General features: G+C 47.3%; 1 protein-coding gene across 1 annotated transcript in view; it reads left to right on the plus strand.

Moving 5' to 3' along the window:
- CNGA2 (cyclic nucleotide gated channel subunit alpha 2) overlaps positions 1-13,803 on the plus strand; it is a 40,135-nt gene extending 26,332 nt beyond the window's left edge. Inside the window, 6 exon segments of the mRNA XM_042782926.1 lie at positions 8,223-8,354; positions 8,533-8,625; positions 9,207-9,377; positions 10,535-10,642; positions 11,952-12,058; positions 12,398-13,803. Of these exon segments, the coding sequence (XP_042638860.1) occupies positions 8,223-8,354; positions 8,533-8,625; positions 9,207-9,377; positions 10,535-10,642; positions 11,952-12,058; positions 12,398-13,803 (2,017 nt within the window).
- Positions 13,804-18,036: the final 4,233 nt, after the last annotated feature.

An 18,036-nucleotide genomic window follows, 5' to 3' on the forward strand; every position in this document is an offset into this window, starting at 1 on the left:
GTTTTAATTGTCTTTAACTTCAAGTTGAATTTGCATATGAGCAGTTGATGGTCTGTTCCACAATCAGCTCCTGGCCTGGTTTTGGCTGAAGATATTGAGACGTAATCCATATTGAAGATATTGAGCTTTTCCACCGCCTCTTGCCACAGATGTAGTCAATCTGATTCCTGTGTGTTCCATCTGGTGAAGTCCACGTGTACAGCCTGAATTAGGGACTCTGAAGGAATTAGGGACTATAACCTCTAATTTTAGGGGATGGCTCTTCCTCCAACCATGGATAGCTTCTTCATAGATGTGTGCCAATAAATTCTCAGCTAAATGCTTGAAAGGGACACTCTGCAGATCTCCAGAGATCTCTCTCTGAAATTTTCTCCTCTCCAGTAGTGTGCATTGTGAACTCTAGCTGCTTTGGTCTCCCTGGTTTCTCAGCTCTGTCTCCTCAACTCAGGGAATCCACTAAGCTCCACTGGGGTTTCCCTTCCCCGTGTCATGGTCTGGAAACATTGGTAATGCAATAAGATGGGACAATATTAGGCCTCACCTAATTTGTTTCCTGCCTTTCAGGGATCACTGTCTTTTGTGGCCTAATGTCAGGTGTCTTGGAAATGTTTTTTTTCCTTTGTTTGTTTTTTTATACATTTTGTCTCAGTTAGGTTGTTTCAATCCAGATAGAATATTCAGTCCTTGTGATTGGATATGGTACATGTTTTGAAAGTATAGCCCACATTATTTGCATATGTAGAATGTGTGGGATATAAAAGAGAAGGAGGAGTCAAGAATGACTCTAAAGGTTTTGACCTGAGTAACTAGGAGAATGACTTTGTCGTTAAATGAGATGTAGACAAATATAGAATAAGGTTTGGCAGGGAAGATCAGGAGATCAGTTTGGACATATTGATATTGAGATGCCTACTGAAATCCAATCAGTAATGTCAGGCAAACTGGAGTTTTTAGGTGGAGGAGGCTCCGGCCACTGATATATTATGTTTGGGAGTTACCAGCATACAAATGTCTGCATATATTTTAAGGTGAATAATAACACCAGAGGGATACATACTCCTTAGAAGAATCAGCCATATGAGATCAAAAGAGCAGCTTTGGGCCAGAGATAAAGCACAGAAATCAGGAAGAGAAAGGAAAGATGGACAAATGCAAGCAGGGAATACAGGGAGGAAGTGGGAAGAGTGATGTCACATTGTGGGGACTGCAGTCAATGTCATGACATACAATGTGCATGAATTATTGAATGGAAAAGCAATTTTCTCTGTAAACTTTCACTCAATAATAAAAAGTTTTTTTTTTTTAAAGAAAAGAGGCTGGAGGTGAAAATAATGGAGAGAGAAAAGATAAACAAAAGATTCATCCAAGGACTGAGGACCAGGGTACTCCAACCTTGAGAGATGAGCACGAGGAGGTGGCTTCTACCAAGAATACTAAGGGGCCAGTGAAGTTGTGGAGAACCAGGAGAGTGAGTGGAAACCAAGTGCTTCAAGAAAGAAAGAGCAAGTAAGATGTGTTGAATGCTGCTCAGAAACAGAATAAAATGTGGACAGTAATGACTCTCAGGATTACTTTTGTTCCTAGCAGTCTCCTTTTTTAATCTGGGAGCATCACTGAAATCAGGAACCCTGTAAGACTCATCTCTCTAATCTCAGCACCCCCAGCACAGGACCTGGCATGCAGGAGGTGCTGTGAGAATGTTCATGGAATAAATAAATGAAGAAAAGTGAACATTTGAATGAGCCATAAACTGGGAGTTAGTAGCTCTGGCTTCTAGTCTTGGTTGTATGACTAAATTGTCCCTTCCCTCTATGGCCTTAACATCGCCATCCACACTCTGAAGGAATTATCCTAAAAATGTTTTCAACCAGGATTCAGGAGCCCCTTTGAGCTAGGCTGGTTTTCGGTAAAGTATTGGGCTAGCTGTTCACCTTGATTCCAAGTGGCTGAAGAGAAAGGCAGCCCACAAGGACACCATGATTGGAGCTGGGCTTTTTGTAGAATCATTAGGCCTCATGCCTGGTTTCAGACTCATCCTCCTTGAGCATCTCACTGTCCCTCTAGAATCCCCTCCCTGTCTCTGTTCTCTTTAGCAACTCCCTGGCCTTTAGTCTTCCCCATCAAGCACGGTCCTCCCCCACACTTGTTCTGCTTCCCTTGTCCACTTTGGCACCAGCTATTGCAAACTGCCTGGTGCCTCTAAAGATGAAACCCCTCCCACTTCACTGAGAAGGCTAGGGTTTTCTAAGAGTTGTTGTTGTTGTTGTTATGTGCCGTCGAGTCAGCCCTGACTCCTAGCGACCCCTCCTTGGGTTTCCGAGGCAGTATCACTACGGAAGTAGGATTGCCCAACCTTCCTTCCGAGGAGTGGCTGGTGGGTTTGAACCGCCAGCCTTCTGGTGAGCAGTCAAGTGCCTTAGCTACTATGCTACCAGAGCTCCCTTTCTAAGAGTAAGCCCCCTCAATTGTCTTTCACTGTAGCTCCATCTAAAACATATCTCTTGCCTCCCTTCCTCCTGGACTGCTCCAGAAAAGCCCATCCTCCTGTCTTATAGATGAGTCTATGCTCTCTTCCTCTGGTGTCTGGATTCATCCATTATCCCATCTCTCATGGGCTCCAGTCTCAACTGGTGTTGATCACTAAAGCAGATGTTTTCATTAGTTACTGAATCTCTCCTTGAAACCCTTTAACTCGCTTTATTATCTTTTTCTATGTAAAATAATAACAAAAGTAGTAACACAAAGAACTTTTCTCAGCCCACATCCTCCCCTAGCTCCCACTTTATCTCTCTCTTTTCTCTCACAAACTTCTAGTAAGTTAGCTACATTCTCTCTTTCTTGTTCCTCACCTCCTACTACTCAATTCTAGACTCTGTGTCCCAGACCTGAGATATGCAGCTCACATGACCTTGCTTGCTGAAAGTGAAGAGAACTTGAAGCACTTGCTGATGAAGATCAAAGATGACAGCCTTCACTGTGGATTACACCTCATCAAAAAGAAAACAAAAATCCTCACAGCTGGACCAATAAGCAGCATAATGATAAATGCAGAAAAGATTGAAGTTATCAAGGATTTAATTTTCCTTGGATCCACAATCCATGCCCATGGAAGCGGCAGTTAAGAAATCAAATAATGTATTTCATTCAGCAAATCTTCCGCAAAAGACCCTTTTAACGCATTAAAGGGCAAAGATGTCACTTTGAAGGCTAAGGTGCACCTGAGCCAAGCCGTGATCTTTTCAAATGCCCCATATGCGTGTCAAAGCTGGACAATGAAGAGGAAAATAAAAAAAGAATTGATGCATTTGAATTACGGTGTCAGTGAAGAATATCGAATACACCACAGACTGCCATAAGAACAAACAAACCTGTCTTGGATGAAGCACAGAAGGAATGAATGCTCCTTGGATGTGAGGATGGTGGGACTTTGCCTCTCCTAGTTTGGTCATGTTGGCAGGAGGGACTAGTCCCTGGAGAAGGACATTGTGCTTGGTTAAATAGAGGGTCAGCGAAAAAGAGGAAGCTCCTCAATGAGATGGACTGACACAGTGGCTGCATCAATGGGCTCAAGTATGGCAACAAGTGAGGATGGTGCAGGACCTGGCAGCATTTTGTTCTGTTGGACATAGGGTAGCTATGAGTTGAATCAACTTGAAAGCACCTAACAACAACAATAACAGATCCTGTGACACTTGCCCTCTGTTACCACCACTCCTTGGGTAAGGTCACCAGCCGTGTCCCCCTTTGTTCAATCCAGTGGTCTTATTCCAGCTCTCTTCTCTGGGGAAAGAAGGCTCAGGCTCTGTGGGCAGTCCTTGTTTTCTTGCTGTTGAGGAGCAGCATTGGCACTGAAGACTCCTCCCTTTCTGAAACTCTCCCTTCCCTGAGAACTCTCTCCATGTTCCTCATACTACTTGGCCTGCCCTCCTCATCTCCTCCACTTGGTCAGCCCCTTGAACTATCAGTCAAGGTTGCAGATCCTCAGCCTCCTACTCTTCTCTAATGACATAAAGAACCATGATCCATCCACCCAGAGATCTTTAACTCCCACTTAAACACTGATGGTATCCATACCACACCTCTAGTCCAGACCCTGTGAGTGGTGGACCAGTCAGAGTCTGATGCACTAGGCCTGGAGAGCAGTGGTGAAGACTTCAGACCAGGCCAGGACATTAGAAATGGAGAGTAGTGCTGGCCAGATCTCTGGTACTTTGCTGGGTGGATAGTTGACTGAGGACAGAGACCAGCTGGATATTAGGGTTGAAGGAAACCAGGAGTTAAGGATTATATCTAGGATTCTGGCTTGGGTGACTGGTTTGAGGGCAGGGTCCTTTATGAACAGTAAATTGGAGGGGAAGCCCATTTGTTGGTGAAGATGCACTTAGTCCCATTTTTTGCTATGTCAGGTTTGTGGTGCCTGTGGGCCAACCCGAAGATGTCCAGCATGTAGTTGGAAATATGGATGAGGAAGTTGGGAGAGAGGGACTTGGGCTGGAAACATTGCCTTGGGACATGATGGTGAGTGGAGCTCCGGAACTAGATAAGGTTTCTTGGATTGAGTATCCGAGCTCTGGTAGCATAGTGCCTAAGGCACTTGACTGCTAACCAGAAGGCTGGCGGTTCAAACCCACCAACCTCTCCTCCGAAGGAAGATGGGGCAATCTACTTCCATAGTGATACTGCCTCAGAAACCCAAGGAGGGGTCACTATGAGTCGGGTCTGACTCGATGGCACATAACAACAACCTAGTTGCCTGCCGGGGTATGGGAAAGCCCTTGTTTCGAAGGCAACCAACTTGAAGGGGCAGTTCTGGTGAAGGGGAGTGTGTGTGGCAGAGCTGCCACTGACTCAGGTTGAGGGAAGAGTTTGTTCTTTGGCAGAGAAGGGGCAGGGATCATGAGAGAAGAATTTCTCTTGGGGCCAGAACCTTAGAGAGGACACAAACATATGGCATGCCCTCAAGATGTCCCTCTTGTGGGCTCAGGGTCATGGCTATTGGAGATGATCAGTAAAGGGTGTGGGGAAACTAGGTGGCTGCCTACACTGGCTCTCTATCAACAGGAGATTGTCTCAAGTCCTTTACTTGCTATTTGAGACTTTCCTTGGGCTGGCCCTGGCCTCCTTTGCCCTATTTCTGTAAGCACAGCTCACTCTTCACTCTGAATCAAACTGCCCACATCACTGTCCTCAGCATCTCTTTAATGGACTTGCTTTTCACTGCCCTCAGCTACCTCTCCATTCATTCACTGAACAGAGATCTATTAAGACTCACTCTGGGCCTGGGTCTGAGTTACAGTCCCTCTTCATTTTCAAGCTTTTGCTTCAATGCCACCTGTTTTAGGAGACCATCCTTGAAACCCTGATCATTGTGAGGCCCTGACTTTGTTTGCATCGCCTGGAACTTTCTGTCTCCATGACCTGTTGCCCCCAGGGTCCAAGCAGGGACTCAGAGATGCTTGGTCTTCTCCCCCAGGTGCCCTCATTAGCATCCTGATGCCACAGTCCCACAGAGAGCACCAGGCGAGCAGCTCTGCGGCTGCTTGTTATTACCACTCACCACAGCGCTCGATGTGCCTGCCATCGCCATGGTGACAGTTTCCCAAGCTGGACCAAGCTGGGGAGGGGGCCCAGGAAGAGGCTAGGGACTGCAAGTCCAGCATTAGGGGTGTCAGCACATCTGGGGGGTGGGGGCATGCTGACCGTGTCTTTCTTCTGATATCCCCGGCAGGAAGCAGCTGCTTTGAGTGTCTCAGTCATCCTGAACCTGTGTCAAGAGACACTGGAGCACAGTCTTCTGTTTTTTTTCCAGGCTGTTCCTTCTCAGTCTGATTTTTGGGCATTTCCTCCTTTGTTCAACTCTTAAGTGCCCTGGATCCTCTCTTTGTCCTCAATTCCTGTGTGATCTCACCCACTTACTCTCTCCCACTCCCCACACCCAGGCCACCTCTAAGTCAAACCCATTCTGTCTCCTAAAGAGTTTCGCAGTCTACCCACTGTCCTTTTGTCCCATTGGTACCATCCTCACCAGTGATGATGCAGACCTCCTGCACCAGCATCCCCACTGGCCACCCTGCCTCCACCTTTGCTCCCCTTCTAATCTGTCCTCCACCCAGAAGCCACAAAGATATTTCTAAAATATAATACTGTCCCTGGAATGCTCTTGCTCAGCCCTTCAGAGGCTTCCTGTAGCCCTTAGGAGAGACTCTTAATGCTGGACAACTGCATATAGGGCCCACGTGAGCCATCCCCCTCAGTACTGTCTTCCAAACTTCTCTCCCTATACCATCCATGAGCTCCTTTCTTGTACCTCAGTGTACGAGTTCCCTAGGGCTGCCATAAGAAAATATCACAAGGTGGGTGACTTCAAGGAACAGAAACTTATTCTCTCACAGTTCCCGAAGCTGGAGTTCAAAATCAGGGAGTCAATGGGCCATACTTTCTCTGTGTCCACCTTACGGGAAGATCCTTCCTTGTCTCTTTCAGTTTCTGGTAGCCCCAGGCATATTGTGGGGTTCGTTGGCTTATAGTTGCATCTTCACATGGCATCTGTCTTCCCCTGTTGTGTCCCTATGTCTGTTTTTCTCTTTTATAAGACATCATTCAGAGGGGATTAGGGTTAGGACCCACCCTACTCCAATATGACCTCTGTAACACCTGATAACATCTTCAAAGAAAACATCTATATCCAAACAAGCTCACATTCACAGGTACAGGGGTTAGGACTTTCACATATCATTTTGGTGCACATAATTCAATCCATAAAACTCAACTTGATGGGCCTTATTGAGATGGTGCTGGAAAGACTGTGATTGGAACTGATTGAAGAAGCTAATGAGAGAGGAGACTCCTACCTGAGGAGTGTGAGCTCTGAGGTGGTTTGAGCAGGGGTGCAGTTCTTTTGGGCAAGGGAGGAACATGTACTTCTGTGGGGGAGGAACTTGGAGGTATGGCCAGTTTGAAGGCACGTGGAAGTGATGTGACTACGGAAGTAGATTGTCCAATCTTCCTTCTGAGGAGTGGCTAGTGGGTTTGAACTGCCAGCCTTCTGGTTAGCAGTCAAATGCCTTAAGCACTATGCCACCAGAGCTCCTAAACATGTGGCAGACATCTGCAAAGCAGGGTCACCAGAGATGGGTTCAACCATTTTTGTTCACGTTTTTTTGTTTTGTTTTAGATTTGATCATTGATATTTCAAAATAGTCATTTAGAGGGTAGAACCTGGGTTGGGCCATCTAACACATGCTGCAGTTCAGCACTGTGGTCATTTTCAATTACCTATCAGAGTTGGTGGGAGGGAGCACCATCATCTTCTTAATGCTTGGAGCCTGCCACTCAGACAATGCTGATTCCTGCCATGGCAGTACCCTGTTCACCAGCACTATGTGAGTGGCTGGATCCTCTGTGGCCTTCTTCTTCTATAAAAAAAAAAAAAATTGTGATTTGGGCAAAAGTTTACGAGCATAGTCGTTTTCCATTCAACAGTTTATACACATTTTATTTCATGACACTGATTGCAGTCTCCACAATGTAACAACTCTCTTTCCACTTCCTCCCTGTGGTTGCCTTTTCTCTGTGTCCTTTTTTCCTATGCATTTCTGCCCTCCGAGCTATCTCCCTGTGCAAATGCTGCCTTTCTGACCTTCCATGGTTGATTGGTCTAAGGAGTGCATCTTCTTGGTGTAGGTGTTAACCTTGTAGACCTGACTGTTACTTGGCTGGAAGCCATGGGAGTGACTTCAACTCCAGACTTGAAGGGTGACTAGGGGCTATAGTCTCAGGGGTTTTGCCAGTCTCTATCAGTCCAGTAAGCCTGGCCTTTTCTAAGATTTTGAGTTTTGTTCCATGTTTTTCTCCTTTTCTCCTACTCTATCCAGGATCTCCTAATTTGATCCCTTTCTGAGTGGTTGACAGTGGTAGCCTGGTACCATCTAGTTCTTCTGGTCTCAGGGTCATGTAGGTTGAGGTTTGCATGGCCCTCTAGTCCGTTGGACTAATTGTTTCCATGCGTCTTTGATTTTCTTCATTCTTCTTTGCTCCAGACAAGGAGAGACAAATTGTTGCATCTTAGATGGCCACTTGCCAACTTTTAAGACCCCAGTCACTACTCAACAAAGTAGAATGTGGAACAATGTTTTTGTGTAATACATTATGCCAGTTAAGCTTGATGTCCCCATGACCATTGTATCCTTCTTAATCCTTCCCCTGGCAGGTGAGGGTCCCAGCTCTTGGGACTGTACATGGAGGATGACAGAAAAATCCAATGGTGTGAAGAGCTCCCCAGCCAATAACCACAACCACCATGCACCCCCTACCATCAAGGCCAATGGCAAAGATGACCACAGGACCAGCAGTAGGTAAGGCTGTGATGGACGGATCATTTCAAGGATGCCCCAGAGGCAAACAATCTTTGGCTCAAGGACACCCTCTAAAAGGACCAAGGGATTTCTTGGCATGTTCTAGGAGGAGGGAGTGCCAATAGGAGACAAGGTATGTCCACAGAACCCCTGGTCTACCCTGTTCCTTCCTCTGCAGGCCACAGTCTGCGGCTGATGATGACACCTCCTCAGAGCTGCAGAGGCTGGCAGAGATGGAGGCCCCACAGCGTGGGAGGGGTGGCTTCCGCAGGTGGGTTCACTACTGTCCTGCTGCAAAAAGTTCCTACCAATGGGACCTACCAGGGTGGCTCCCGTGGCCCTCCTCCTCTCACTCTCATTAGGCCTTTTCCACCAAGGCCTCTGAGAATCACTGTCAGTGCTGTCCTGACCAACCACATATGCTCCTAGGAGGCAGACAATGAGTGACCAGTGCAGGCTTCACCTCAGACTTGCCCGTCTCGCTGTCACGGGGAGGAATTAATCTTAGACGAGGGGCCTGGGTCTCCATTCTGGAGGAGTCACACGCTCTTTCAGAAAATCAGGAAGTCTAGGGCAACCCTGAACCCAGCTGCCTGAATCTTCTAGTGCTGCTGTAACAGAAATACCACAAGTGGCTGGCTTTAACAAGCAGAAATTTATTCTCTCAGTTTAGGAGGCTAGAAGCACAAACTCCGGACACCAGCTCTAGGGGAAGGCTTTCTTTCTGTGCCAGCTCTGTCACTGGTGAAGTCACGGCCCATCTTCCATCTCCCTCACAGTGAGCTATTGGTGGCAGGTCCTCTCTGATCAGCCGATTCTCTGGCTCATGCTCACCTTCTCTCTCACCATTAGGATCGTCCGCCTGGTGGGGGTCATCCGAGAATGGGCCAACAAGAATTTCCGTGAGGAGGAACCTAGACCTGACTCATTCCTTGAGCGTTTCCGTGGTCCTGAGCTCCAGGCTGTGACTACCCAGCAAGGCGACGGCAAAGGCGACAAGGACGGCGGGGGCAAGGGCACCAAGTATAGCTGTCCAGCCCCAGTGGGGGCTGAAGGGCTCCCAAGCATGCAGTCAGAGGGTTGGGTGGTCCCTTTAATGCTACTTTCAGGGCACCGTGCCATGGCAGGGGTAGAAGTGTGTGTGGGGGTACACCTGCTATGTTGTCAATTCCAGAACATTTCCATTGTATCTGCTGACAGCTTCCCCAACAGCTAGTGACCCACCTGCCCTGGGTGATTCTGGTGGCTTTTCTCACCTAGGTGTCTCTTGTCAGATCTCCTCAGTGCTCATGAAGGCACCTAAGTGAGGGGTAGGCTGGGGCAGGCAGCGGCTCCACCAAGGGCATGCCCACCCCAGCCCCAGCCCTAGCCCCAGCCCCAGTCCCAGTGGTCAGTAAGTGCAGAGTGCCTAAGGCATTTGACTGCTAACCAGAAGGCTGGTGGTTCAAACCCACCAGCCACTCCTCAGAAGGAAGATAGGGTAATCTACTTCCTTAGAGATACCGCCTCAGAAACCCAAGGAGGGGTTGCTATTGAGTCAGATTGACTTGATGGCAGTGAGTTTGGTTTTGTTGAGGTTATGCCCCTTCCAGTCACAATGTGGGTAAAGAGTTGGTTCTTTGAAGAGGCCATCTTGAGGGCTGGCAGGAGAGGTCTGGAACTATTGAGCGTGTGTGGGACAGAGAAGATGGAGCTGGAAGGGACAGTTCTTTGAGGAATCCGTAGGCGACTACAGGTGTCTGGCCAAGCTGACATTCTCCACTTCTGGTGGGTGGTAGAAAGGGCTTTGGTGAAAGCAGGATGCAGCACTGGGGAAACTGCTTCAGGGGGCTAGAGGCTATTGACCGAGAAGGGAGAGCGGGTATGCAGGAAGCACATGGGTTCCTCGAGTGGTGCTTTTCCGCTTTTCTTTGGAAGTCCCTCCCCAGTCTCTGAGGCTCACCCTTACTGAAAGTACTGCTCCCACTACACACTCTGGGCCAGGGGCCTCCAGAGGGCATGGGAAGCAGGCATCTATTGGTGTCAGGATGGGAAGAGGACTGCTCCTCATGACTCCCAGTTCCCTTATCCTGCACATTTCCTCAGGTAGTGCTTTCTTGGGGATCTTGGGATCTGGGAGTTGGAGTGCTGTTGCACTCTGGGGTTTGATCCCCAAGCCTGGCCTCTGTCTCTCTCCTCAGGAAGAAATTTGAATTATTTGTCTTGGACCCAGCTGGGGACTGGTACTACCGCTGGCTTTTTGTCATTGCCCTGCCTGTTCTCTACAACTGGTGCCTACTGGTGGCCAGGTGAGCAGGGGCCCGGGATGGGGTACTCAAAGCAGCTCAGCTCACAGGTCCTGGGCTTGAGAGCACCAAGTGGATGTGAACACAGGGGTCACCCCAACTCAGCCTTCCTCCGGGATTCCTTATTGCCAATGGCACCTCCATCTGTTCTGTCAACTTCCACCTTTCCTCTCTATTTAATATGCACCGAGCCTTCATGTTGGATGTTCTCCAGGTATCTGTAATCTGTTCCTACCTCCCCATCCACACCAACAATGTCCTAGGTGGGCCCACCCTCATCTCTCTCGGAGACAACTACAACAGCCCCTCGCCCATTCCTTCAAGGCCCCCTTGCCCCTTCAGTGCATCCTCCACTCTTGCAACTAGCGTGGTTGGTAGAGATAGAGATCTGATGAAGTCATTCCCCACCCCTATAAAAATAAAAGATAAAAAAATCCCTTCAATGTTTCCACTGCCCACAGGATGAAGTTCAAGCCTAAGCGTGCCCTTTAAGGCCCTCTGGACCCAGGCACTGCTTTCTTCCTTCTAGAAGACCCTAGTCCAAGAACTCACTGATCTTGGATCGTAACCTGTTATTTCCTCGAGAAAAGACCCCCTTTATTCATTTTCAACCCATGAAGATTCTTCACCTTACAGGCCCAGTTCAAAAGCTACCCTCTACAAGTAGCATCTCTAGCCTCCACTTCAGTCATTCATTCAGCACCTATTGGGTGATAGGCTCTATGCCCAGTGCTGATGATAATGTGGACAAGACAGACATGGTCTCTATTTTCCTGGAGCTCTCAGGCTAGTGGGGAACACTAATAATAAACATGAAACAGAACAAATGACTAAGATGATTCCAGGGACTGGTGGGAGGGAGCTATTGGAGAACGGACAGTCAGGGAGACCTCTTGAGGAAGGTGATATCTCACTTGAGACCTGCATGGTAGGAGGGAGCCAGCTATTTAGACTCCTGAGGATGGCAGAAGGGAGTATCCCAGGCAGAGAGAACAACATGTGCTTTGTTGCTTTGGTGTGGCCTAGTTTGGCTGGAGGACTGTGAGTGAGGCATTGAAGACTGGCCAGGAGAAGGTGCAGGGGTGTTATTCTAAAGGTGACCAACTAGTCAGTTAACCACTCCTTCCTTCGACTAGTCATGATGTCTATGTAATGACAAGAGTTAGGGTAGAAGTTTGTGTTTCTCTAGCATTGGGCTGAACATGACTCACCAGTGTTCATCCCAAGCCCTGCACACAGTGGCCACTCAGCTTGGGACCTCCAGGGGCCTTGGCTGCCTGAGAGGATAAAGCCCAGCCTTGTCTTCCTACAGAGCTTGCTTCAATGACCTACAGAAAGGCTACTACGTGGTGTGGCTGGTGCTGGACTATGTCTCAGATGTGGTCTACATTGCAGACCTCTTCATCCGACTGCGCACAGGTGGGTGAGCAATTGGGAAGCTGAGGCAGGACCCACAAGTCCAAACTCCAGAGTCCAATTTTTAAGAAGTCCTCTGGACACAGTGTTGGATTCAACTGTCTGGCTGAAACTTGGGTTGGTACCTACCCCTCCTTGCACCTTACGGCTCCCACATGCTTAGTGTGGTTGGGACCTGGGGTTGGTCTCTAGGACCTTTCTGACCAATCCTGCTGCGTGAGTTCCTATACTCCACCCTGGGAAGGAGAGTTGATTAGCTAGTTTGTCCCTTGCTTAACTTTAGCCTAAAGGAAAGGATAGGTTTGAGGGTGGAGGTGATATACTGGCTTTCATCTCCGCTAGGTTTCCTGGAACAAGGGCTGCTGGTCAAAGATACCAAAAAGTTGCGGGACAATTATATTCACACTCTGCAGTTCAAGCTAGATGTGGCTTCCATCATCCCCACGGACCTGGTCTATTTTGCTGTGGGCATCCACAGCCCTGCTCTGCGCTTCAACCGTCTACTGCATTTTGCTCGCATGTTTGAGTTCTTTGATCGTACTGAGACGCGCACCAGCTACCCCAATATCTTCCGCATCAGCAACCTAGTCCTCTACATCTTGGTCATCATCCATTGGAATGCCTGCATCTATTATGCCATCTCCAAGTCCATTGGTTTTGGAGTTGACACCTGGGTTTACCCCAATATCACTGACCCTCAGTATGGCTACCTGGCTAGGGAATACATCTACTGCCTTTACTGGTCCACACTGACCCTCACCACTATTGGGGAGACACCCCCCCCTGTAAAGGATGAGGAGTACCTATTTGTCATCTTTGACTTCCTGATCGGTGTCCTCATATTTGCCACCATTGTGGGAAATGTGGGTTCCATGATCTCCAACATGAATGCCACCCGAGCTGAGTTTCAAGCCAAGATCGATGCCGTCAAACACTACATGCAGTTCCGCAAGGTCAGCAAGGAGATGGAAGCCAAGGTCATCAGATGGTTTGACTACCTGTGGACCAATAAGAAAACTGTGGATGAACGAGAAGTTCTCAAGAACCTGCCAGCCAAGCTCAGGGCTGAGATAGCCATCAACGTCCACCTGTCCACACTCAAGAAAGTACGCATCTTCCAGGATTGTGAGGCTGGCCTGTTGGTGGAACTGGTACTGAAGCTCCGTCCTCAGGTCTTCAGCCCTGGAGATTACATTTGCCGCAAGGGGGACATTGGCAAGGAAATGTATATAATCAAGGAGGGCAAGTTGGCAGTGGTGGCTGATGATGGTGTGACTCAGTATGCCTTGCTCTCAGCTGGGAGCTGCTTTGGAGAGATCAGTATCCTTAACATAAAAGGCAGCAAAATGGGCAATCGACGCACGGCCAATATCCGCAGCCTTGGCTACTCAGATCTCTTCTGCTTGTCCAAGGATGATCTTATGGAAGCTGTGACTGAGTACCCTGATGCCAAGAAGGTCTTGGAGGAGAGGGGTCGAGAGATCCTGATGAAAGAGGGGCTGTTGGACGAGAATGAGGTGGCGGCCAGCATGGAGGTAGATGTACAGGAAAAGTTAGAGCAGCTGGAGACCAACATGGAGACCCTGTACTCCCGCTTTGCCCGCCTGCTGGCTGAGTACACAGGGGCCCAGCAGAAGCTCAAGCAGCGAATCACAGTTCTGGAAATCAAGATGAAGCAGAACAGTGAAGACGATTTCCTGTCAGATGGGATGAACAGCCCAGAGCCAGCTGCTGTAGAGAAACCATAATGGCTGGGACCTCACTGCCTCTCCAGCCTTGGCCTTGACCCCAGGAGCTAGAAGAGCTGTGTAGGTCTCCGTATTTATCTGCATTACCCACATGTTCCCCATAAATCTTCTCGAAGCCTCTCCATTCCAGGTTCTTGGCTCAATTATCCAGGACCCCTACTCTCAAAGTCCAACAGCCAAGCTCGTGACCAGCCCAGACTGCTGGCTGGACTTCCAGAAGTTTAGCTCTCCAAAGTCTGAGGAAAGAAGAGGAGTAGCCGAACTGTCTTCAGGGGATGTGTCCTAGGACTGGAAGCCTGGACAAGAATCTTCTCTGAAGAAGTCCATCTGCAGTACTGTATGCACCCTGCTCCAACACTCTCCTCTTTCCAGGCTCCTTTGCACCTAGCTACTCCCCATTTGGTTCTGACCCCTTCTTTTTGTAACTTGTGCCCCAAATATCTTCATCTCCCTGCACATGGATGTAGTCCAAGCATTGGCTGCAGACATTTAGCATAGGTACTCACCCGGAATCTGCCTCCCAATGTGGGTACCCGCCCCAGGCTACCCCTCTCTGTTGATTGATGTGTGTGTCTGCCAGCTCGGAGTGGGTCTCTGCAGTTATCTCCGGACTAGGGAGATGACGATTCTCATGACTTCTGGTCCATTCCAGGCCAGAGAATACGAAGAAACTCAGCTGGCAATTGGCCAGCAGGCAGTGCTGCGTGGAGAAGGAGATGGCCAGGAGCTCTGGCTGTCACCCTCTGTGCAGAAGCATTTCTAAAGAAGCTCTGGAGGCTGGTGGTCAGTGGAGGAGAATTCAAGTTGACATCTGCATTAGAGGCACTTACAAGTTAATAAATAAATCCCTTTGAACTGCTTGTGGTTATTCCTCAACGATGCTATGCACATTCGTTCCCTCCCCTCTCCCATCCAGAACTTCTACCTGGAATACACTCTGCTACCGTCCCCTGCCTGCATAACCTCTAATGGGCCTTCAGGACTCAGGTCTGGACCACCTGCCCCATGAACTGTCTATCAACTCCTCTCTAAGCCCTCACAGCACTTATGAGCCTCCCTCTTCTGCCTCTTAGCACACTGTGTGGTTGGTTTTTGATGTATCTAGTTCTCCCTCCAGAGTGTGAGCTCTTTGGGGGCAAGGCCAAAAGTGTCCCTCACTTCTTCATCTGCAACCTCAGTGGCATGCGTGGCACAGAAGAGGCATTCAGACAATGTTTATTCACTGCAGGACTAAAGGAATGAATGAATGAATGAACAAAATTCGCCCAAAGTTCTATATTTCCACCTGTCAGCATCTGTATCTGGACAGAAGCACTGACTGTTTAGAGAGTTAGGAAAGGAGTTCTGGTAAGATGGTGGAATAGGCAGACAAACTACTCAAACGCTCTTCAACAAAGAAAAGAGAAGCCAATTGACACAGATACAGAAGATAATCTTGGAGCCCCGAGCTTTGATACAGAAGTGGATTAAACTCCAACTAGTAGAAGAACCTGCATGAAAATACTCAATAAGGAGACAAACAGAGCTGCGGACTGTCAGCGATCCTGTTGGCACAGACAGTTTGGATATTTCTAAGTGGTGTTAAGTCCTAAGAATTAACCTAAAATTTGGCCCTGCTCACCAAGGGCTGCAAGGAGGACTACACTGGTAGCTGATGACTAAAAAGAGAAACATCAAAGAAGGAGGCAAACTGAGCTGTGGACTTCTGGCTGTCTGGAGGGCACAGCCATTTGGAATGTTTACAAGTGGCTCAACCATTTTGGATATTTAAAGTGACAGCATTCTCTCAGATTCCAGGGATCTAAGAATAGACTCCATTTGCCCTGCACAGCATGGACATATCAGAGGCTGATGACTGCAAAGGTTCTAGTTTTCAGCTTTTTCTCTCTTCCCTTTTCCTGGTTCCCATTTTTTTCTTTCTTGTGGTTCTCCTCATCTCTTGTTTTTCTTTTTGCATTTTCCACATTTTTTCTTCATTATTCTCTTATTCTACCTCTTTTCTTTTATTCCCCCTCCCCAGATATTGTTTTTTTCCCTCCTTTTCTATTCATATTTCTTTTGTCTTTTAAAAGTATTTCTTTAAATATTTCATCTCATTCATTGCCTTTCCTCTCCCCACCCCTTTCTCTTTTTGGTGATTGTTCCTGTGTGTTTATGTAGTGTGCTTTTTTTCCTCTTGCTTTCACTTTTTTGGTGTTTTTTTTTTTTTTTTGATTGTTGTTTTTGTCTAGCTGACTGGGAGACAGCAACCATGCCCATACCACCCTATCATACCCACAACTTCTGCAGGCCCACCTACTGAGTGAGGGACACCACTTGCTTCTGCACAAACTGGCCAATGATACATGACAGCCAATATAAGCCTGACTCACCCTTAACTGCTCTTCACAAACAGTTAACAGAGATCTCTGCAGCCACTCTCATTCTTTATTATATCCACCAGGAGACAGACAGTGAGTGCCTAAGTGCTGTCAACTAGCGAATAGAGGAACACAGTACCCTGCTTACTCAGACACATCTGAACAAAACAAAGCAAACAAAAATCTTGGGGGAATAACTCCAACATACAATTACCAATTAAATAGAAATACAACAACATCACAATGTCTTGGAGACAACAGAGAATCACAGTCCACACAAAGAAGCAAGATAAAGCATTAGAAACAAGGGACCAAGATACAGACCCCCCAGAACACATCCCTGAGGAAGCAGTACCACTGGAATGCCCTGATAAGGAATCCAAAAGAATTATATTTAGGTACCTTCAATGGATTGAGAGACCAATCAAGGAAAACACTGACAATATTAAGGAAAATGCAGACAAAACCCTAGAAAATTTTTGAAAGACAATACAAGAACAAAATGACAAAAAAAAAAAAAGAAAAATTAGACATGATACAAAATCTACAGATAAAAATCCAGAAGATTAATATGATATTTTCAGATATAGATAACACATTGAATGGTCAAAGGAGTATTATTGAATCAATGGAAGACAGAATTAGCGATACTGAAAGCAAATACCTTAATACTTCTTCAGAAAGGTATCAATCAGAAAAAAGATCAAAACAAAATAAAGAAAGCCTAAGATTCACATGGGATACCATCAAAAGGAATAATTTATGTGTAATTGGAATTCCAGAGCAGGAAGCGACAAATAAAACCACAGAGAAAATAGTGTGAGATTTGTTGGAAGAGAATTTCCCTGATATGATGAAAGATGACAATATATCCATTCAAGAAGTCCAACGAACCCCGACAGGATAGACCCCAAAAGAAAATAATCAAGACATATCATCATCAAACTCACCAAAACCAAAGACTAGGAAAGAATCCTGAAAGCAGCATGGAAAAAACAAAAAGTTTTTGTTTCTCAAAAACAAAAACAAAGGGCAACCAATAAGACCAACCTCTGATTTCTCAGCAGAAACCACGCAGGTGCAAAGGCAATGGGATGGTATATATATGAAACCCTGAAACAGAAAAAATTCCAACCAAGAATTATATATCCAGCAAAATTGTCCCTCAAATCTGATGGTTACATTAGGACATTTCCAGACAGAGTTGGGGAAGATCTCCTGGAGGAGTAGATATTTGAACTGGATATTCCAGGATGATCAGGGACCCACAGAACAAGCTCTGATGAGGCGGTGAGATCTTTATGCAAACCATTCATTTTTATGGTCTCTGACTAACCAGCTTTCTGTTATCCTCATGCAACGTACTATTCTGGTCTCTGCCCTAGCCTACAGTAAGAAAATTGCACATTTTCCATTTGGGTGTGGGGCTGGCAGAAAAGGCTCTGAACCCCTTCACTTCAAGAGAGGACGAGTCAGCAGTAGGAGGAATCCTTGGAGACTCAGCCAGCTGCTTGCCAAGATGCTTGTTGCTAAGGTTGCACTAAGGAGTTCACCGTATGTTGGAACCTGGACAAGCTGTTAATTTTGTAGGCCTAGGATGGCACTGGGCCCAGAGGCAGGGGGGTGACCACACAGGAAGTGTTTGCCCTGGTTTCAGCAAGACATCTGCAGGGTTTCTTTAGAGCCACTGATTCACCCTCAGCCAAGCCCCAACATCACAGAGTGGACACTGGGTCTTTGATCTGGTTTACCCCAGGACAAAGCAAGTCCCCACCTGACTCATGTGGGGACCCACTGGCTGGAGACAGACTTCCTGGACTCATCGTCCACCCTTTCCCTTTCCCCGGACATCCCTGGCTCTAACCATGCCCTC

Source organism: Orycteropus afer, unplaced genomic scaffold (genome assembly GCF_000298275.1).
Source record: "Orycteropus afer afer isolate SDZICR_OR568_19922 unplaced genomic scaffold, OryAfe1.0 scaffold00519, whole genome shotgun sequence".
Classification (NCBI taxonomy): Eukaryota; Metazoa; Chordata; class Mammalia; order Tubulidentata; family Orycteropodidae; genus Orycteropus; species Orycteropus afer.